At 39.7% G+C, this 23,071-nt stretch overlaps 1 protein-coding gene across 1 annotated transcript in view; it reads right to left on the bottom strand.

Annotated features, from left to right (window-relative positions):
* Positions 1-241: 241 nt before the first annotated feature.
* Positions 242-23,071, bottom strand: part of LOC141265748 (meprin A subunit beta-like) — a 100,242-nt gene continuing 77,412 nt past the window's right edge. Inside the window, exons 12-15 of the mRNA XM_073679210.1 lie at positions 20,987-21,166; positions 17,417-17,693; positions 13,683-13,890; positions 242-4,903 (exon numbers count right to left, since the gene is read on the bottom strand). Coding sequence (XP_073535311.1) covers positions 4,889-4,903; positions 13,683-13,890; positions 17,417-17,693; positions 20,987-21,166 — 680 coding nt within the window. The 3' untranslated portion in view covers positions 242-4,888. The remainder of the gene's footprint in view (positions 4,904-13,682; positions 13,891-17,416; positions 17,694-20,986; positions 21,167-23,071) is intronic.

Raw genomic sequence — 23,071 nt, 5'->3', positions numbered from 1 at the left:
TGCTGCACTTTATGTACATGCTGAGTAGTGAGATGAATCTGTGCTGCACTTATTTATGTACATGCTCAGTAGTGAGATGAATCTGTGCTGCACTTTATGTACATGCTGAGTAGTGAGATGAATCTGTGCTGCACTTATTTATGTACATGCTCAGTAGTGAGATGAATCTGTGCTGCACTTTATGTACATGCTGAGTAGTGAGATGAATCTGTGCTGCACTTATTTATGTACATGCTGAGTAGTGAGATGAATCTGTGCTGCACTTTATGTACATGCTGAGTAGTGAGATGAATCTGTGCTGCACTTTATGTACATGCTCAGTAGTGAGATGAATCTGTGCTGCACTTTATGTACATGCTCAGTAATGAGGCAGTGAGATGAATCTGTGCTGCACTTTATGTACATGCTGAGTAGTGAGATGAATCTGTGCTGCACTTATTTATGTACACGCTCAGTAATGAGGCAGTGAGATGAATCTGTGCTGCACTTTATGTACACACTCAGTAGTGAGGCAGTGAGATGAATCTGTGCTGCACTTTATGTACATGCTCAGTAGTGAGATGAATCTGTGCTGCACTTTATGTACATGCTCAGTAGTGAGATGAATCTGTGCTGCACTTTATGTACATGCTCAGTAATGAGGCAGTGAGATGAATCTGTGCTGCACTTTATGTACATGCTCAGTAGTGAGATGAATCTGTGCTGCACTTTATGTACATGCTGAGTAGTGAGATGAATCTGTGCTGCACTTATTTATGTACATGCTCAGTAGTGAGATGAATCTGTGCTGCACTTTATGTACATGCTCAGTAGTGAGATGAATCTGTGCTGCACTTTATGTACATGCTCAGTAGTGAGATGAATCTGTGCTGCACTTTATGTACACACTCAGTAGTGAGGCAGTGAGATGAATCTGTGCTGCACTTTATGTACATGCTGAGTAGTGAGATGAATCTGTGCTGCACTTTATGTACATGCTCAGTAGTGAGATGAATCTGTGCTGCACTTTATGTACATGCTCAGTAGTGAGATGAATCTGTGCTGCACTTTATGTACATGCTCAGTAGTGAGATGAATCTGTGCTGCACTTTATGTACACACTCAGTAGTGAGGCAGTGAGATGAATCTGTGCTGCACTTTATGTACATGCTCAGTAGTGAGATGAATCTGTGCTGCACTTTATGTACATGCTCAGTAGTGAGATGAATCTGTGCTGCACTTTATGTACATGCTCAGTAATGAGGCAGTGAGATGAATCTGTGCTGCACTTTATGTACATGCTCAGTAGTGAGATGAATCTGTGCTGCACTTTATGTACATGCTGAGTAGTGAGATGAATCTGTGCTGCACTTATTTATGTACATGCTCAGTAGTGAGATGAATCTGTGCTGCACTTTATGTACATGCTCAGTAGTGAGATGAATCTGTGCTGCACTTTATGTACATGCTCAGTAGTGAGATGAATCTGTGCTGCACTTTATGTACATGCTCAGTAATGAGATGAATCTGTGCTGCACTTATTTATGTACATGCTCAGTAGTGAGATGAATCTGTGCTGCACTTTATGTACATGCTGAGTAGTGAGATGAATCTGTGCTGCACTTATTTATGTACATGCTCAGTAGTGAGATGAATCTGTGCTGCACTTTATGTACATGCTGAGTAGTGAGATGAATCTGTGCTGCACTTATTTATGTACATGCTCAGTAGTGAGATGAATCTGTGCTGCACTTTATGTACATGCTCAGTAGTGAGATGAATCTGTGCTGCACTTTATGTACATGCTCAGTAGTGAGATGAATCTGTGCTGCACTTTATGTACATGCTCAGTAGTGAGATGAATCTGTGCTGCACTTTATGTACATGCTCAGTAATGAGGCAGTGAGATGAATCTGTGCTGCACTTTATGTACACGCTCAGTAATGAGGCAGTGAGATGAATCTGTGCTGCACTTTATGTACACACTCAGTAGTGAGGCAGTGAGATGAATCTGTGCTGCACTTTATGTACATGCTCAGTAGTGAGATGAATCTGTGCTGCACTTTATGTACATGCTCAGTAGTGAGATGAATCTGTGCTGCACTTTATGTACATGCTCAGTAGTGAGATGAATCTGTGCTGCACTTTATGTACATGCTCAGTAGTGAGATGAATCTGTGCTGCACTTTATGTACATGCTCAGTAGTGAGATGAATCTGTGCTGCACTTTATGTACATGCTGAGTAGTGAGATGAATCTGTGCTGCACTTTATGTACATGCTCAGTAGTGAGATGAATCTGTGCTGCACTTTATGTACATGCTGAGTAGTGAGATGAATCTGTGCTGCACTTTATGTACATGCTGAGTAGTGAGATGAATCTGTGCTGCACTTTATGTACATGCTGAGTAGTGAGATGAATCTGTGCTGCACTTATTTATGTGCATGCTCAGTAGTGAGATGAATCTGTGCTGCACTTATTTATGTACATGCTCAGTAGTGAGATGAATCTGTGCTGCACTTTATGTACATGCTCAGTAGTGAGATGAATCTGTGCTGCACTTTATGTACATGCTCAGTAATGAGGCAGTGAGATGAATCTGTGCTGCACTTTATGTACATGCTCAGTAGTGAGATGAATCTGTGCTGCACTTTATGTACATGCTCAGTAGTGAGATGAATCTGTGCTGCACTTTATGTACATGCTGAGTAGTGAGATGAATCTGTGCTGCACTTATTTATGTACATGCTCAGTAGTGAGATGAATCTGTGCTGCACTTTATGTACATGCTGAGTAGTGAGATGAATCTGTGCTGCACTTATTTATGTACATGCTCAGTAGTGAGATGAATCTGTGCTGCACTTTATGTACATGCTCAGTAGTGAGATGAATCTGTGCTGCACTTTATGTACATGCTCAGTAGTGAGATGAATCTGTGCTGCACTTTATGTACATGCTCAGTAGTGAGATGAATCTGTGCTGCACTTTATGTACATGCTCAGTAGTGAGATGAATCTGTGCTGCACTTTATGTACATGCTCAGTAGTGAGATGAATCTGTGCTGCACTTTATGTACATGCTGAGTAGTGAGATGAATCTGTGCTGCACTTATTTATGTACATGCTCAGTAGTGAGATGAATCTGTGCTGCACTTTATGTACATGCTGAGTAGTGAGATGAATCTGTGCTGCACTTATTTATGTACATGCTCAGTAATGAGGCAGGGCTGAGGAGTCGGGAGTCAGGGAAATTGAGGAGTCTGAGGTTTGGCTTACTGATGTCACAGCCCTGGTAATGCAGCTGCTGATTGTCTGCAAGACTCACGTGGGATAACAACAATGTTACTCAAGCCCTGGGAGAGCCAGTGATGCCGCTGCTGGAATGGCGCCTGCATCAGAGGCAATTATAGCTGTTATTTTTATAAGAGGTGAACATAGACAATCCCTTTGCAATCACTGAGTAGTGGACAGCCACTTTAACTCATTGGCATCTAGTTTAGATCCAAACATCTTTTTTTGCTTTGCAAAAATACACCCTTTTTGTTTATACAAGCTATGCCTATAAGGTCACAATTTTAGACATGAGCAATGACATTTTGTATTTTGCACTGCATCACAGATATGGGGTAAGCAGTCAAATTCTTCCATTTATTCCATTAACAGGTGTTTTGTCACTGTTTATAGCCATGTGGCATCTGCAGTGACTTTTTATATTGGCGTAATGGGCCTTTAAAGAAGTGTAGACCAAACTTGGAGCAAAGAAAAATGATCTTATGCCAGTCTTAACCATGATGTGCATTTAAGACTATTAACAAAGAAATAGTTGTGCTACTAATCCGACAACGTTTACTTGGAAGCTCCTGCAACATTAATGGTTTGGCTTCAAATTTGTCACCAAATGTGTAATTTGTCCTCCACCTATATATGTGGTGCTGAGGTAGTTAATCGTACAGGAATATTCCATATTAATCAATTGGTATCATACAGAAGTTTTAAAGTGGTTGAGGAGTTAATCTTTTACATTATAGGTAATTTTATAGGGGTACTCTGGAAAGATACAAGTGTATTCTAATGGCCATGCCTTCATGAACTATAAAGATAACATGAATAGTGCAGTTTATAACCCTGACAGTTCCTGTAATTCACTGTGACACTATAGCTGCTCCTCTCTGCTCCCCCTCCCTTCTGGGGCCTTATATGCAGACAGATGTGGAGTGTAGGGGGCACAGGCAGAGCACAGACTGACTTCTGCTTGGCAGGGGCTGGCCTTGCCCTTTCGTCTCTAATGCATGGAGAGAGATGTTACCAGGGGGCTGACTGTTATAATTGTTGTACATAATTGTGTTGGTTTTTTAATAACATTTTAAATTAGTTAATATTAGTAATCGGCTTTCAAGTGGAAGCTGCTCGAATAATTAATACGCTACATCTTTTAACCACTTCATGATTTCCAGACCCTGAAGCGGTTAAAAGATAAGACTGAATGCGGGCAGAGCAATGACATTTTTACCCTGCTGTGTATTGAGTTTATTTTTAAAGTGCTATTCAAAGCGCATTCTACCTGAAGTTGTGTGCACGTACCCTTACTGCTCCAAAAACTGCCGGAAAAGTTACTGTGTGAATACGTCCTTAAATAGATCTTTGTTGCACGTGGTTATGGCCTGTACATTCAGTAAATCTCAAACACATCCAGCAACCAAGTCTTATATATAAGTTTGTTTGCTCTTTGCCATGAATACATTGTCTGATGGAGGTATAAAAAAAAGTTACTGTATTTGGACTTCTTGTAAAATGGCTGGCTAGTCACCACTGTCCTACAAGCCAATGCTGAAGACACAAAACATAAGAATCATTTGTCATGAACTTGATTCATCAGAAGTTCCAGCGTGATTTCCGATCTTTTTCTTTGTTTACAATGCAGTTTTCTGGAAGCAAAAGATTAATTAAAATAGTCAATATACATTTACTATTGATTGATCCTACAAATGATGTCAAATTAAAGGGTTATTCCCAACCTAGCCTATCATAGCTTGATGAGTTATGCTCCTTTTAAGACCACTGCAGGTGAAGCTACAGGAGCAGCTGGGAGCGGTTCAACCACACTGTTTCTGTAACTCCCATAGAAAATATGAGCCTCAAATGCTAGGATGGAGTTATTCCCATCTCTGCCAAGAAAGCCTTTAAATCAGAATCATCCTGAGAAAGAAGAATGCCAGAAACAAAGAAGAAAATCGAAAACTTCTAGAGCAGTAAAAGAATCTTAGACATGATACTATTTTGGAAATACAGAATAACTTTAGCTGCAGTTTCCTGGCATAGTTGCAGCAAAATTAAAATGTGCAGCATCGAATACAAATTTACATTTTTCACAATGTCATACTGGTGTACATAGAGGAGTCATCACAACCCAACAAACTGAGATACAACTATCTATTACTATTGCAACTTTTACCCATCATTAGAAATTAGAACATTAATTAGCAGAACCCTGGTGCAGAGGCCGTATCTCCTTCCTGCCGGCATCCCAGCTCCGCTTTTGAGCTGCAATTCTGGCGAGACATCATTGCGTGATGCATGAATGTTTTCATGCCTGGGCTACAAATCAAAAGAAAGAGCCAGAATGCTGGTAGGTAAGAGACACCTCGCAGGGCTCCTGCCTGGTGGCCACAGAGTGCTAACAGGGCCTCTAATCCAAGATCCTGCTAGTTAATTTTACAGGGCACCCATCGTTTCCTTTAAGAGAAGGGCTACGTTGCGATATGTAGATTGTAATATCGCATTGCAACATTAAATCTGATTGGTAATGATATACACCGAACTACAAATGGAAGCAGAAAAATGCATCTTGGTTTTGCTGTTATAAAATCAAACTCTTTCTTGAAACATTCAAATATAAAACTATTAAAGGCAAGGAGAAGTGACAGTGAGTGCCACTCCACCGGATGTACAGTACAGACCAAAAGTTTGGACACACCTCATTTAAAGATTTTTCTGTATTTTCATGACTATGAAAATTGTACATTCACACTGAAGGCATCAAAACTATGAATCAACACATGTGGAATTATATACTTAACAAAACAGTGTGAAACAACTGAAAATATGTCTTATATTCTAGGTTCTTCAAAGTAGCCACCTTTTGCTTTGATGACTGCTTTGCACACTCTTGGCATTCTCTTGATGAGCTTCAAGAGGTAGTCACCGGAAATGGTTTTCACTTCACAGGTGTGCCCTGTCAGGTTTAATAAGTGGGATTTCTTGCCTTATAAATGGGGTTGGGACCATCAGTTGTGTTGTGCAGAAGTCTGGTGGATACACAGCTGATCGTCCTACTGAATAGACTGTTAGCTGCTTTTTTCTTGCCATAATACAAATTCTGAGTAAAGAAAAACGAGTGGCCATCATTACTTTAAGAAATGAAGATCAGTCAGTCCGAAAAATTGGGAAAACTTTGAAAGTGTCCCCAAGTGCAGTTGCAAAAACCATCAAGCGCCACAAAGAAACTGGCTCACATGAGGACCGCCCCAGGAAAGGAAGACCAAGAGTCACCTCTGCTTCTGAGGATAAGTTTATCTGAGTCACCAGCCTCAGAAATCGCAGGTTAACAGCAGCTCAGATTAGAGACTAGGTCAATGCCACACAGAGTTCTAGCAGCAGACACATCTCTACAACAACTGTTAAGAGGAGACTTTGTGCAGCAGGCCTTCATGGTAAAATAGCTGCTAGGAAACCACTGCTAAGGGCAGGCAGCAAGCAGAAGAGACTTGTTTGGGCTAAAGAACACAAGGAATGGACATTAGACCAGTGGAAATCTGTGCTTTGGTCTGATGAGTCCAAATTTGAGATCTTTGGTTCCAACCACTGTGTCTTTGTGCGACGCAGAAAAGGTGAACGGATGGACTCTACATGCCTGGTTCCCACCGTGAAGCATGGAGGAGGAGGTGTGATGGTGTGGGGTGCTTTGCTGGTGACACTGTTGGGGATTTATTCAAAATTGAAGGCATACTGAACCAGCATGGCTACCACAGCATCTTGCAGCAGCATGCTATTCCATCCGGTTTGCGTTTAGTTGGACGATCATTTATTTTTCAACAGGACAATAACCCCAAACTCACCTCAAGGCTGTGTAAGGGCTATTTGACCAAGAAGGAGAGTGATGGGGTGCTACGCCAGATGACCTGGCCTCCACAGTCACCAGAGCTGAACCCAATTGAGATGGTTTGGGGCGAGCTGGACTGCAGAGTGAAGGCAGAAGGGCCAACAAGTGCTAAGCATCTCTGGGAACTCCTTCAAGATTGTTGGAAGACCATTTCGGGTGACTACCTCTTGAAGCTCATCAAGAGAATGCCAAGAGTGTGCAAAGCAGTCATCAAAGCAAAAGGTGGCTACTTTGAAGAACCTAGAATATAAGACATATTTTTAGTTGTTTCACACTTTTTTGTTAAGTATATAATTCCACATGTGTTAATTCATAGTTTTGATGCCTTCAGTGTGAATGTACAATTTTCATACTCATGAAAATACAGAAAAATATTTAAATGAGAAGGTGTGTCCAAACTTTTGGTCTGTACTGTACATAAAGTTCCACAGAGAGTAGATAAAATATCAGTCCAATAGTAAATGCGCATTGTCATATGGGATAATTACACAGTACTTAAGGAGCTCTTGTCGTCCTCTACACATACCTCCCCCAAAGAAACTGACGCAAAACGTGTGTTGGGGTAGCTGTCTTCCCACCACCAGGTTGTGTATGGCTGTTTCATACAATAAGATGTTCATCTGCTTTGTGAACTTTCTATTATGTGTATTTGACCTATGGGATTACCCTCTCTATGGATCTTTCTGGTATTGAAGCTACCCCTATATAGGGTTATATACTGTATGTGACAGGTCTAGCTATACTATGATTATCTATAATTTATTTTTTGATTTGTAACACTATATATGACATCTATCAGAATACATTGATCTGTCTGCTTTCAATATCATTATTCAGTTCATTTTTGTTATTAGTCATAAGAATATTGCCTCCCAGATCTCTATTTAGGGAACTTGTTTTGCCCTGATATTTACTGGCTATGAATTGGGGGTTGTATGTATTTAAAACTGTTTTACTATTGGACTGATATTTTATCTACTCTCTGTGGAACTTTATGTACATCTGGTGGTGTGGCACTCACTGTCACTTCTCCTTGCCTTTTTTAATAGTTTTATATTTGAATGTTTCAATAAAGAGTTTGATTTTATATGAGCAAAACCAAGATGCATTTTTCTGCTTCCATTTGCTGTTTGGTGTATATATTTCTCTGGAAGTGCTTATTATAGTGGACTGCATGATTTAGTATGCTGATTGGTAATGATATGGCATTGTGACATTAAAACAATAAATATAGATATATATATATATATATATATACAGTATACAGTACAGACCAAAAGTTTGGATACACTTTCTCATTTAAAGATTTTTCTGTATTTTCATAACTATGAAAATTGTACATTCACACTGAAGGCATCAAAACTATGAATTAACACATGTGGAATTATATAATTAACAAAAAAGTGTGAAACAACTGAAAATATGTCTTTTATTCTAGGTTCTTCAAAGTAGCCACCTTAAAAATTATAGGCCCATTTCTTTGATTAACACAGATATTAAAATTTACGCCAAAATTCTTGCTAATAGACTAATATTTTGCCATACATCATAAATAATGATCAAATTGGATTCATTAAGAATAGACAGACTGTGGATGGAACCAGAAGAGTACTTAATTCTATCAAACTCATTAACTCCTCTAAACTGCGGTCTATTCTGGTTTCTCTAGATGCAGAGAAAGCATTTGATAGATTGAATTGAGAGTTCCTCAGGGGTACAATGTTAAAATTTGGATTTAACAGTCAAATTATTTCTAATATTATGGCTTTATATACCAGTTCTAGCGCCAAAATATATATTAATAATCATTTATCCGATCCATTTTTAATCTCTAATGGTACTCGACAAGGATGTCCTCTCTCTCCCCTTCTTTTTGCACTTGCCATTGAACCATTGGCTCAGAAAATTAGAGAGAACAGTAACATTTCTGGTATCTCCACGCCTTCCCGAATCTTTAAAATTAGTTTATTTGCTGATGATATGCTCCTGACCCTCTCGGATCCACTTAACTCTATTAAAGAGTTAATTAACACGTTAAATCTCTACTCAGACATTTCGTATTTCAAGATTAATACTGATAAATCTAAAATTTTATTTTTTAACGTGGAAAAAGAAATGATTAACGAAATAATTAATGTTTCCTCATTTGATGGAGTCGAGAATTCTTTTAATTTTTTAGGTATTTTAATAACTAAAGACTTAAGATCCATTATACCAACTAATTTGACACATTTGACAAACGTCATAACAAGATCTCTTGCCTCACTCCGTACACAAGAACTCTCCTGGATTGGTAGAAATTTGACTGTTAAATCTTTTATACTTCCAAAGATTCTTTATATCTTTAGGTCGCTACCCCTAATAATCTCCTCTACTTATTTGACAAATCTTCAGCTTCTACTAAATTCCTTTATCTGGAATTACAAAAGGGCTAGGGTTGCCACCAATATTTTATACAAGAACAAATCACATGGCGGTCTTGGCTTTCCAAATATTTCAGCTTACTACTACACAAATTTGATTAAACAAAGTTCATAATGGTTTTCCCCCCCTGAAACTCCGACTTGGCTTGATCTTGAAATTTTTTAAACAATAACAATCATCCCCGTGTCCTCCTCCTTAACCACATTCTCAAAAATAATTCCTCGATGGTATCACATCCTATCTTTACTGCACTTATTCTTGCATGGGAAGAATTATCCAAATTTAATAGGGGGACAAATAGATTCAACTATTTAAAAAATTTCTCAATTGCTTTTGTTGCCTCCTTATTTGACTCTTCAATCTCCCTTCGTTGGTCGAAGGTTGGTATTAAGAAAATTAAAGATATTTACGATGGAGTAAATTTTATCCCTTTCAAAATTCTTAGGACAAGATTCAATCTTAATGCGAATGATTTTCTCCCTTACTTATTATTAAAGGACCTTATTTATAATTTTTTTATTAAAAAACCCCTATGCTCAGAAGCTTCTTTAAATCTTTTGAGTAATTTTAGTCATAAGGTCTTTTGGAGCACCAGATACATCTACAAATGGTTTAATAGGGATACGATAATGACAAAGAACTTTTTACTTCAACCTGAGGATTGGGAGAATATAATCTCCCTTACATATTCTTCAAATATTTCTATGGCTCTCCACGAGACATATTTTAAATTATTAACAAAGTGGTATTATACTCCTACCAGGCTATCACACATCAACCCAGACTTCCATCCTGTGTGTTGGCGAAATTGTGGACTAAACGGAGACTTAACACATATTTTTTGGGGATGCCCGAAAATCAAATTTTTATGGTCTCAAACTTCGGACCTCATTAGAAAAATTTGCAAAAAAGATTTTATTCTCACGCCAAAGTTAGCTCTTTTATCCGTTGGAATTGATAACTTTGATCCATATATTAGACCCATTGTTTTACATATCCTTTTGACTGTAAAAAACTCAATAGCCTCTCACTGGAAAAGATCTCACCCTCCCTCATTCCCCGATATTATAGAGAAAATTAAATTACATAAGATTTTTGAACAAAAGTTTGCTATTACTAATGATTGTTTTACTAAATTTGACAAAAAAATGGTCTAGCTCGACATTAATCTTTCCTTGATTTTATTATTAGTTAGCTCATATTCAGGTGAATTTGATATTTTATAGTTATATTTATTCAGTTTTCTGTATTTTGTTTTTGCTCTTGTTCTTGTTTACTTCAATTATTTTATTGTAATCTCAAAGCTTTTTATTTATGTTCTTTGTATTGTTTCATTCCCTTATACCCGTTTCACCCTGTCCCTTTCCTTCCCTTTACCTTTCCTTTATTAAAATTCTCAATAAAATTATTGGAAACAAAGTAGCCACCTTTTGCTTTGATGACTGCTTTGCACACTCTTGGCATTCTCTTGATGAGCTTCAAGTGGTAGTCACTGGAAATGGTCTTCCAACAATCTTGAAGGAGTTCCCAGAGATGCTTAGCACTTGTTGGCCCTTTTGCCTTCACTCTGCAGTCCAGCTCACCCCAAACCATCTCGATTGGGTTCAGGTCTGGTGACTGTGGAGGCCAGGTCATCTGGCGTAGCACCCCATCGCTCTCCTTCTTGGTCAAATAGCCCTTACACAGCCTGGAAGTGTGTTTGGGGTCATTGTCCTGTTGAAAAATAAATTATGGTCCAACTAAACGCAAACCGGATGGAATAGCATGCCGCTGCAAGATGCTGTGGTAGCCATGCTGGTTCAGTATGCCTTCAATTTTGAATAAATCCCCAACAGTGTCGCCAGCAAAGCACCCTCACACCATCACACCTCCTCCTCCATGCTTCACGGTGGGAACCAGGCATGTAGAGTCCATCCGTTCACCTTTTCTGCGTTGCACAAAGACACGGTGGTTGGAACCAAAGATCTCAAATTTGGAGTCATCAGACCAAAGCACAGATTTCCACTGGTCTAATGTCCATTCCTTGTGTTCTTTAGCCCAAACAAGTCTCTTCTGCTTGTTGCCTGTCCTTAGCAGTGGTTTCCTAGCAGCTATTTTACCATGAAGGCCTGCTGCACAAAGTCTCCTCTTAAGAGTTGTTGTAGAGATGTGTCTGCTGCTAGAGCTCTGTGTGGCATTGACCTGGTCTCTAATCTGAGCTGCTGTTAACCTGCGATTTCTCAGGCTGGTGACTCAGATAAACTTATCCTCAGAAGCAGAGGTGACTCTTGGTCTTCCTTTCCTGGGGTGGTCCTCATGTGAGCCAGTTTCTTTGTAGAGCTTGATGGTTTTTGCAACTGCACTTGGGGACACTTTGAAAGTTTTCCCAATTTTTTGGACTGACTGACCTTCATTTCTTAAAGTAATGATGGCCACTCGTTTTTCTTTACTTAGCTGCTTTTTTCTTGCCATAATACAAATTCTAACAGTCTATTCAGTAGGACTATCAGCTGTGTATCCACCTGACTTCTGCACAACACAACTGATGGTCCCAACCCCATTTATAAGGCAAGAAATCCCTCTTATTAAACCTGACAGGGCACACCTGTGAAGTGAAAACCATTTCCGGTGACAACCTCTTGAAGCTCATCAAGAGAATGCCAAGAGTGTGCAAAGCAGTCATCAAAACAAAAGGTGGCTACTTTGAAGAACCTAGAATATAAGACATATTTTCAGTTGTTTCACACTTTTTTGTTAAGTATATAATTTCACATGTGTTAATTCATAGTTTTGATGCCTTCAGTGTGAATGTACAATTTCCATAGTCATGAAAATACAGAAAAAATCTTTAAATGAGGTGTGTCCAAACTTTTGGTCTGTGCTGTATATTTACACTATATACAACCCATCTGCATTTTCAGTGGCTATCTCTCTTTGCACACTTATAAGAAAACTGTCAATCACTGATGGAACTGCCCACTGGATCAAAGAGTCCAGAAAGATCAGAGGTTTCAATGATTAAAACCCAGGTTATACTGAATCTTTTCTCCATAAACTGTGTGTCCTTTTACTCAGGTCCTCCTGCTCTATAACATGGTGCCTGCAGATTAGATTGCACTTTCATTGAGACTAGTTCCATTTAAAGGGACTCTGTCAGCAAGTTTTTTGCTATTTAACCTGAGAGCACCATCTTGTGTGGGAAAAGAACCTGATTTCAGGGATGTGTCACTTACTGGGCTGTGTTTTGCTGTTAATACAATCAGTGTTTTATCAGCAGGAGATTATCACTACAGGACAACTGGCCTTGTGCATCCTAGTCCAACCACACCCCCAGCACTGATTAGCAGCTCTCTGTCACTAAACAATGTACACATAGTTGTGGTGTGGGCGGAGGATATATACAACTCAACAACTGAGCTCCACTACAGAGAAAACTGTGACCATCATAACTGCTGCACCCAGTAAAGTGATACATTGTTGAAATCAAGGCCTCTGTCCCTACCTCATGCTGCTGTCAGATTCCCTTTAAGGGTGAATTTGTGTGCTATGGAATGTTCTGCAATTGTCCTTCATCTGAAACAACGGCATTTAGGTGATTTCCAGTGTCAAAAACTTCTGTAGCAAAATCTGCTGTGTCTGACTTCACTTAGAGTTTTCCCATTTTTTTCTGACTTGTTAAAGGGATTGTCCAGTGCCGGACAACCCCTTCTAAATAGCTGCTGTCTGGTGCAGAAAAAAAGAGTGCACTGCTGCAGCTAATCAGCTGCCGCTGATCGTCAACAAATCTTCTCTACTTTGTCAGAGCGGATATGTGACAGCTTTGTGTGCAGCACCAGTCCAAATAGCTGTACAAGACTTCAGCTATTAAGAATGTCCAGTATCGGACAATCCTTTAATAAAAGGTCCTATTGATCAACCTGATCATAGACCTGTTTAGCCAGGATACCAATGTGTTTACCAGATCCTCGGTCTCTGACTTATGTGACCACCAGACTAAATGATATGTCAAAAACTTAAATATAACCACATTTGGAATTTAAAGGAATACTAAAATAAAATCCAAAAAAATACCCAAAATTTCATTCCCCAGTTAATGTCTCAGCCCTTATATCTAGATGTCTACATATGGATAATATACTTACTGTCTCCACAGTATTGAGTTCAGTAGGGCTTGCCTTCATTTGCTTTTTGTGTTTCTTTTTAAGGCAGTAAACAGTGGCAAGTGTGATTATTAACATTACTACAAATATAGTCACGGATGATGAAACCGCAATCACTACAGTGTCTTGGCTGGAAACTTTGGTATCACATTTACTTCCAACATACCACCAGTCATTAGTCACTTTGCACCTATACGGAGAGAATATATTAGATGAAATTAAAGCTCAGGTGGCAAGACAACTACTGTGCTGAGGAAATAAGTATAGAAGAAATTGGACTGATTTGTCGGCGAGCATTCCCACGTAGCCTCTCTGCTGCGGACTCCTCACAGTAGAGATGCTGCAGAAATAGCATTACAAAATAAATGCTGGGGAGCCGCACACTTTACCGTTTGCACCAGAAAGGGTGAAATTTGCATAGACATTGACAGCAAAAATTTGCAAACATCAGATGTCAAAACCGCAGCTTTTTTCAATTTATACTGTAGATATTTTTCCTAAAACAGTTTTAATTTGTGTTTCACTCATTTTTATCATCCGACGCTATCACATTTTTGGACCTTACTCTACAAGGACTACCAGGAAGACATGTTATGACTGCTACACATTGCAAAGCAGTGACTGGCAACACCATCCTGCGTGTTAATATGTAAGGATGTGACAGGGGCCACTCATGTGCTTCATGCCTCCTTAATAAAACAAGTACGCTTTCCTTTAGTAATGTGGATATTGCTATAGACTGAGTATATATTTTGATGTAAGGTTTTATGATTATTAAGGCTGTGAATGATTTACATGTATTTTATTGATATTGACTTGTTCTAGTATTGCATTGTATTACATGATTAGATAGGGACAGTCTAAGAATAAGAAGTTAACACATTAGATATAGGAAGTTCAGTGCATGCTTTTAGGGGGTAGTGACTGATGTTAAATGGGTGAAGTTTGCCCAGAAACCAAAGGAGACAGTTGGTGATTGGTCTAGCTCTAGTATGGGAGGGGCTTAGTTAATGTATTTAGGGCATTTCCTAGTTGGGAGGGACGTAGTTGATATGAGAGAGAGAGCACTTCCTGTTTATGTCTGAAGTAGAGAGAGAGAAGTATAGATAAAGTTGAAGATATTATTTTTTGAAACAACATAAGAAGTAATACAGGAGGAGTTCAGGGCCAGTGGGCTGAAAGTCACTTAGAACATCAGGAAAATGAAAGGAAAAGAAGGCAGCATAATGAGAACGGCCGCAACCAATTTCAGTGAAATATCCCTTAATGTCCGAGGCCTATGGCCAGGAAAAGGTATGGAGGAGTCAGCCTTGCTCTGGTTCCCGGAAAAATAATGGATGGGGATTCATGGACAGAAGTTAGATTAGCGGTGCGGGAGTCTGCGAAATATGCCAGGGTCAAGAAATGACAGGAGAGAAAGGGATAACGCAGGAGTCGGAAACTGTTACCACTGTAACATGTTGTATGGTGTCCATGACTGAAACTGAACTGAACGTTTTAATTAAAGTTGGATTGTTGGAAACCAATCAAGTGTCTGGTGTGAACTGTGTGACTGAGACCGGGACCGTGGACCAGATGGGGCCCTCAAGAGAAAACATGAGTGTTATCCTATATACACAGCCCACACGAAGAACAGGACATTATCTTTTACTTGTGGGAAGCCAGGGTGTGTGAGAACAGCAGCCCCTCGCCACAACTGCCACCCTGAGCCTCTCACAAATACATTCAGAGGTCCGTGAGATGTAAGTGTGGAGGCTGCAGTGCTCGCATGACAATGTTATAAGATCATTGGGGGACAAAATACTCAAAGCGTAGGATAGGTGTAAATCTGTGAGGTAAGTATTCTTTTTTAAGGAAGCACTCCCATCAAAGTTTTATTCTCGTAATATATTGCAATCATCACATTATATAGCACTGGGTACTTACAATTGCTCTTTTTGCCCAGTTAATTATTCTCTTCTCTCTTCTCTATATAGAAACAGGAAGTCTCTTGTCGCTGCATGACTCATCCCTCTCTCCAACTTCTTATCTAGCTGCTCCCCCCCCACAACCAGGGACTTTTGCAGCGTCTCATGACTTGTGCAGAGAAAATTTACTTCCTGTTTCTACATAGCGCTTAGAAGGATTCAACTAGTCAGTTCTTAATCATAGACCTAACAAAGAAGATAAGAATTACCTGGGTAGAAAGGCAAAATGAGAAATTGTAAGTACACAGTGCTATATAATATCATGATGGCAATATATTAAGAGGATAAAAAATGTGATGCGAGGAGTGCTTCTTTAATTTTACTAGGCAAATTAGGGACATTTAAAAGGGGTTGTCCAACTGTGGACAACCCCTTTAACAATATTTATATTACGGAAAGGGAGGTTGTTGACTACTAAGACAACCCCTTCTCAATCCTTATGTTTCTCCCCAGTAAATGAATAACACATACTCCCCTCCGGTGCCGTTCCAGCAGTGTCAGCACTGGCTCTCCTGGGGCTCACATGACATTGTCACGTGATTCCTACGGCCAATCAGCACTGGCTTCACTCTCCTCTCCTACAGATGGAATTGACTTCTGGAGGAAGTGAGAGGGCAGCCGCAGCTCTCACTTCCTTTTGATGTCTAATTTGTGCGAAGGAGAGGAGAATGAAACCAGCAGTGATTGGCAGTGAGTAACACAACGTCATGTGAGCCCCAGGAATGCCAGTGCCGACACTGCAGAAACGGCATCGGCAATGCATGTGAGTATAAGTGTTAATAATTTACTGGGGAGAAACATGAGGATTCAGAAGGGGTTGTTTGAATAGTCACCAACCCCTTTAAGGATGTGTCAATAGTCATCAGTATGAGCATTAATTAATTTTTATTCTTACTTCACTGACTAAGCAATACCGACATACCAGTGCTTTCTTTATTTAGAAGATTAGGACATATCCACTCCATGTGTCGTGTGAACTGTAAGACACTATGCTTTTCAGATGATTCCTTAATAGCTCAAACCACCGTACAGTCACTGAATAGTACCACCATACGCCATGCCCAGTACATATCTTGTAATAAAGAACTTTTTCATTGGTAACTTTCCTTATTAGTGTTGAGCGAGTATGTTCTGTTAACCCTTTCGCCGAGTATGCTCTGGTCGAGCGCTGAGTATTTACAGCTGCTCGGTGATATGGTTGAATCCCTCCCGTGTGCATGATTTGCGACTGTTTGACAGTTTTAATACATGTGAGGAATGTCTATTTCTTACACATTCCTCACATGTAATAAAGCTGTCAAACAGTTGCAAATCATGCACACGGGAGCGATTCAAACATATCACCGAGCAGCTATAAATACTCGGTGCTCGGCCCGAGCATACTCGGAACAGAACATACTCGCTCCACACTATTCCTTATAACCTACAGTAATAAAGGGGACTTTGTATGATACAGGACAATGAAGTGATGGAGACTCAGGACTGTGCTGCTCTGATTAAACAGCTGCACAGTTCTTTCTATGATAAAGTATAACCCTGCATGCACACTTTGGGCAATGAGTAATAGGATTTTAGGGGGGTTACCCTTCACCTGTAAGGGACTGGCACTCCAGTTACCTCAGCAGCCCCCCTAGCATAAGCACTGATATTCATTAGTTATCATGTAGGTTTACAGTAGAAAAAGAACTGTACCAAATCTTAAGAAGACCTGTATTCATGTATGCAGAAAATCAGATCATTTAGTCATACCTGCAAACCGGGTTCTCGCCTTCAATGACACAGACACCATCATTTTTACAGCCAAAGTTAACACAGGCATTAGTCCCGGGCTTGGTTGTCACTTGAGATTGTTTTGAAGTTGTCATAGATGCTGATGCTGTAGTTATTGGCGATCGTGCTGTAGTTATTGGCGGGCGTGCTGTAGTTATTGGCGGTCGTGCTGTAGTTATTGGTGGTCGTGCTGTAGTACTTGGTGGTGGTGCAGTGGATGGAGGAATTGGTTGTGTGGCATTTAGATGTGTTACATCTAGTGTAAAATAAAAGACATTAGTAAATTAGTAACAATTTAAATGTGCACATACATTTCCAAAGTGATTTCAGTATATCATTCTAGATGTAAAGTATATATCTGAAGGCGCTGTCATATGCGACGGTCGTCAAATACCACAAAAACAGTCGTCACATACCACAGCGCCAACAGATGTTACATTTTTCTCTCTTGCAATCTGCAGCTATTCTGATGAATGTCTGGATGGTAGACTGAAACATCAAAATTGTGTCATATACGTTTCATTATTTCGGATTGCACCAAATAAACTTTCTTTAGTACTTGCATACCGACGAGTGCCAAGTTTTTCATATTATTACAATGAAAGCGTTGTCATCTTAGTTGCTGCCTATGCAGAGCACAGCAGTCAATGGCAATGTCATCTCTATTGTTGCAGTCTCTATACACAGTGGGGAAAATAAGTATTTGATACACTGCCGATTTTGCAAGTTTTCCCACCTACAAAGAATGGAGATGTCTGTAATTTTTATCGTAGGTACACTTCAACTGTGAGAGACAGAATCTACAAATAAAAATCAGAAAATCACATTGTATGATTTTTACATTTTATTGCATGAAATAAGTATTTGATACTATAGAAAAACAGAATTTAATATTTGGTACAGAAACCTTTGTTTGCAATTACAAAGGTCTGATGTTTCCTGTAGTTCTTGACCAAGTTTGCACACACTGCAGCGGTTATTTTGGCTCCTCCATACAGATCTTCTCCAAATCTTTCAGGTTTCGGGGCTGTTGCTGGGCAACATTGAGTTTCAACTCCCTCGAAAGACTTTCTATTGGGTTCAGGTCTGGAGACTGGCTAGGTCACTCCAGGACCTTGAAATGCTTCTTACGGAGCCACTCCTTAGTTGTCCTGGCTGTGTCTTTTTGGTCACTGTCATGCTGGAAGACCCAGCCACGACCTATCTTCAATGCTCTTACTAAGGGAAAGAGGTTGTTGGCCAAAATTTCGCAATACATGACCCCATCCATCCTCCTTTCAATATGGTGCAGTCATCCTGTCCCCTTTGCAGGAAAGCACCCCCAGAGTATGATGTTTCCCGTACCATCTTTCACAGTTGGGATGGTGTTCTTGGGGTTGTACTCATCCTTCTTCTTCCTCCAAACGCGGCGAGTGGAGTTGATACCAAAAAGTTCATCCAGAAGGTCATTGGCTAACTTCAAAGAGGCCTGGACATGCGTTAGCATGAGCAGGGTGACCTTGCATGCCCTGCAGGATTTTAATCCATGATGGCATAGTGTGTTACTAACGGTAATGTTTGAGACTGTGGTCCCAGCTCTCTTCAGGTCATTGACCAGGTCGTCCCGTGTAGTTCTGGGATGATTCCTGACCTTATTCAGAATCATCCTTACCCCACGAGGTGAGATCTTGCATGGAGCCCCAGATCGAGGAATATTGACAGTCATCTTGTGTTCTTCCATTTTCTAATAATTGTGCCAACAGTTGTTGCCTTCTCACCAAGCTGTTTGCCTATTGTCCTGTAGTCCATCCCAGCCTTGTGCAGGTCTACAATTTTGTCCCTGGTGTCCTTAGACAACTCTTTGATCTTGGCCATGGTGGAGAGGTTGGAGTTTGATTGATTGCGTGTGTGGACAGGTGTCTTTTATACAGGTAAGAGTTCAAACAGGAGCAATTAATACAGGTAATGAGTGCAGAGTAAGAGGGCTTCTTAAAGAAAAACCAACAGGTCTGTGAGAGCCGGAATTCTTGCTGCTTGGTAGGTGATCAAATACTTATTTCATGCAATAAAATACAATTTAATTATTTAAAAATCATACAATGTGATTTTTCTGTTTTTTCTTTTTAGATTCTGTCTCTCACAGTTGAAGTGTACCTACGATAAAAAATTACAGATCTCTACATTCTTTGTAGGTGGAAAAACTTGCAAAATCGGCAATGTATCAAATACTTATGTTCCCCACTGTACCTGTCTGCATACTTTCTACAATAGGAAGCTATTTGCAAGATGTATTTGAGCATCTTTGGTCATTGGCATAAATCTGAAAATCCTTCCCAACATAGGCTCTGAACATAATGCACCATTACTTACACAACGAATGCTGACTGTAAATTCAAAGTGCAGGAAAACAAAGCTATCATAGTAGATGCTACAGGAATGCTCAAAGGTATGTCAAGTAATATAAAAGAATCCAATTGACACTAGGACAGATAAGAGGAATTGTAAAGGTCAGTTGAGATATGCTCCTTGTTATCTAGTGAATGGCCTGACTGTGCTCAGATTACTGTGACAATTACTGATTAACACTTTAAAACTTTTAATTTAAAAATAAATATTTTAGTTCTTATATTCTCCAAGTTCTGGTAATATTCAGAACATTTTCAGAACAATTCAAACAATCTGAAGTTGTGAGATGTATTCCACCTAACTTGATATCTAGGATTACAAATCTTCTTGGTTTCCTTTCTTTGTTGCTTTTGACAAGTATGTGAAAGTAGCTCTGCATAAAGCCCCTATACATGTTATATATAGCTGTCAGCCTATCATTCGGACAGCAGCTATCTTACTCTTTCCTCCCATACACAGGAGCACTCGCTTGGATTGTCAGACTCCTCTGGCAGCATCTTGAAGCACAAAACTCTTAAAGCACAAAAAAATCTGTCAAAAATTGGACATGCCGAATCCTTAACTCTCCCTAGGCTCTTTCAGGGGTCTCCATACACATTAGACCGTTGGCCGAACCTGTCAATATTGGAAGTTATAGTCAAGACTCTGTCTGGGTTTCCTTTTGGAATCTTTTTTTTTTTGGAGATTCCAACAAAAATCCTGATGTAGTGCTCAGCGGACAGCATTGTAGGTTTGTAAACTAACCCTTCCGGCGAGTATGCTCGGGCGAGTACAGAGTATCTTCAGCGTACTCGGTGATATATTTGAATCACTCGCGTGTGCATGATTTGAGACTGTTTGACAGCTTTAATACATGTGAGGAATGCTTAAGAAACAAGAATTCCTTACATGTATTAAAGCTGTCAAACAGTCGCAAATCATGCACACGGGAGTGAATCAAATATATCACCGAGTACGCTGAAGGTACTCGCCCGAGCATACTCGCCGGAAGGGTTAACCGAACATACTTGCTCATCACTAGTGTAAACCTAGCCTTGCTGTTTGCTCCCTATTGAAAAAAAAATGAAACGATTTTATAGTGGTGCAGTTGCCGTAAGGATTTTGTGTTTTTTTTTAATGACATTATGATATTTGAGACTAAGATGTTGTCATTGCTCATCTCACCATCTACTGATAATAATAAGAAGGCATCGCCGCCTTTTAGAAAATCTCTGCTGCGAACTCTTCCATGTGTGATATATGCTGTCGTTCCAAGTCCTGGTCCACGGAAATACTGTGTTCCATTATCAAAAGAAGTAGAGGAACCAACTAATTCAGGTTTATCCCAGAAATATTTATCATCACCTGAAATTAAAAATGCACACTTTATGAATTTTTCTGTCTTATAACATCTACATTAAAAGCCATACATGTGTATATTATTATATATCTACAACTAAAGTGTACATCCAAGTATAAACTGAATTTATAAGATGCAGAACTTACAATAAATCTACACCAAATTTGATATACAGAGATATACAGAGCGTTATAAGCACGTCTACTATGCAATTATAATAAACAAGACTTACCAGGTGGTAGGTATACCCTGACAAGCACTAAAAGTGACACAAGAGTGTGATAAAATTTATATTTTATTAATACATGATTAAAACCAAATAAAACAGGAAAGATACTAATAGGGAAAATTTTGGAGCAAAAGATCTATAATTAGCATTAAAAATAGACTGAATAAGCTTGCATATACAATAAGACTTAATGTAGACTGGAAGTACCTATAAGGTATATACAATCATGTCTATAATATTCTTAAAGTACATATACACACCAGGCAGAACAGGAGTGTTAACCTATACACCTTGTGAAATGGAGGTACTGCTAGGACTATCAATGCAACTACTTGGTATTGTGTAACATATTAGACTGTAATTCACATAAAATATAAATTACCATAATACATAAAGATTAGTGTTGAGCGAACATGCTCGACACTGCTCGGTACTCGCCCGAGCATCACGCTACTCGGGATGTTCGGCGAGCACCGAGCATTTCCGGGTTACTCGGGCGGGAGCTCGGGTCTCCGCCCTGCATGTTTGCCGCTCTTTACAGAGCCAATGAACATGCAGGGATAGCCAGCCAGTCTCTGTAATGCCGCAGCCATGTTGTTTGTGGCCATTACAGTGATTGGCTGGCCGCACAGCGTCACCTCGAGTATTTAAAACCGGGCGCCGCCATCTTGGACACAGTCGCTCCGGATTAGACAGTGTAGGGACAGCGCTGCTGATTTAGGGAGAGATATAAACTGCGAAATAGTTAGTGTAGGGTCTGTAAAGGCTGCCAGAACAAACAAACAGTCCTTTTCAGGACTAATATCCATCCCAGATACCAGGCAGGCAGGCTGTATAGGAGACACAGTGGTTATACCAGCAAACGCTGCATTACAGTCCTGTGTGCTCCTGTTGCTGAAATTGCTGGACTTAGCACCAGGTGTCGGGGGCCAGGAAAAATCCTTTTTTTTTCATCGAAATCCTCCTTTTTTTTTCCTCCTTCACACTGTACAAATACCCGTCTTATTAACCTTTTGGTGTGTCCCCCCCCCCCCCCCCCAAAAAAAAAGTGTGTCTCTGATTTTTCAGACACAAATATAACTGTTGAAAATAGTCTGGTGTAGGCTAGAGAAACAGAAGTGTTGTTTTGCACTTCCACGGTTCAAACCTCTGTATTATCCATTTTGGGCCATTTGTATCTAAAAAAAAAAACAGTTTGAGTGTGGCGCTCACTGTTCAGCCGCAAATCTATATATTTAAAAAAGTCTGGTATACCCCAGTAAACAATAACTGTGGTTTTGCCATCCCACGGTAAAAAATCTCTATTATTCAGTTTTTGGTATATTTTCCTTAAAGAAAAACAGTAGTGTCTCCTGACTGTTGTGACACAAAAATATATCTGTTGAAAATAGTCTTGTGTAGGCCCGACATCCCAGTGTGGTTTCGCAGTTCCACGGGTCAAATCGCTGTACTATCCAGTTTTGGGCCTTTGGTAGCTAAAAAAAAAGCAGTTTGAGTGTGTCGCTCACTGTTCAGCCGCAAATATCTCTATTTAAAAAAGTGTGGTATACCCCAGTAAACAATAACTGTGGTTTTGCCATCCCACGGTAAAAAATCTCTATTATTCAGCTTTTGGTAGTTTTTTCCATAAAGAAAAACAGTAGTGTCTCCTGACTGTTGTGACACAAAAATATATCTGTTG

Source organism: Phyllobates terribilis, unplaced genomic scaffold, assembly GCF_046119375.1.
Source record: "Phyllobates terribilis strain yellow unplaced genomic scaffold, ASM4611937v1 Scaffold_4__5_contigs__length_816908805, whole genome shotgun sequence".
Classification (NCBI taxonomy): Eukaryota; Metazoa; Chordata; class Amphibia; order Anura; family Dendrobatidae; genus Phyllobates; species Phyllobates terribilis.
The sequence above is the reverse complement of the archived record's forward strand: the minus strand, read 5'-3'. Positions and strand labels throughout refer to the sequence as shown.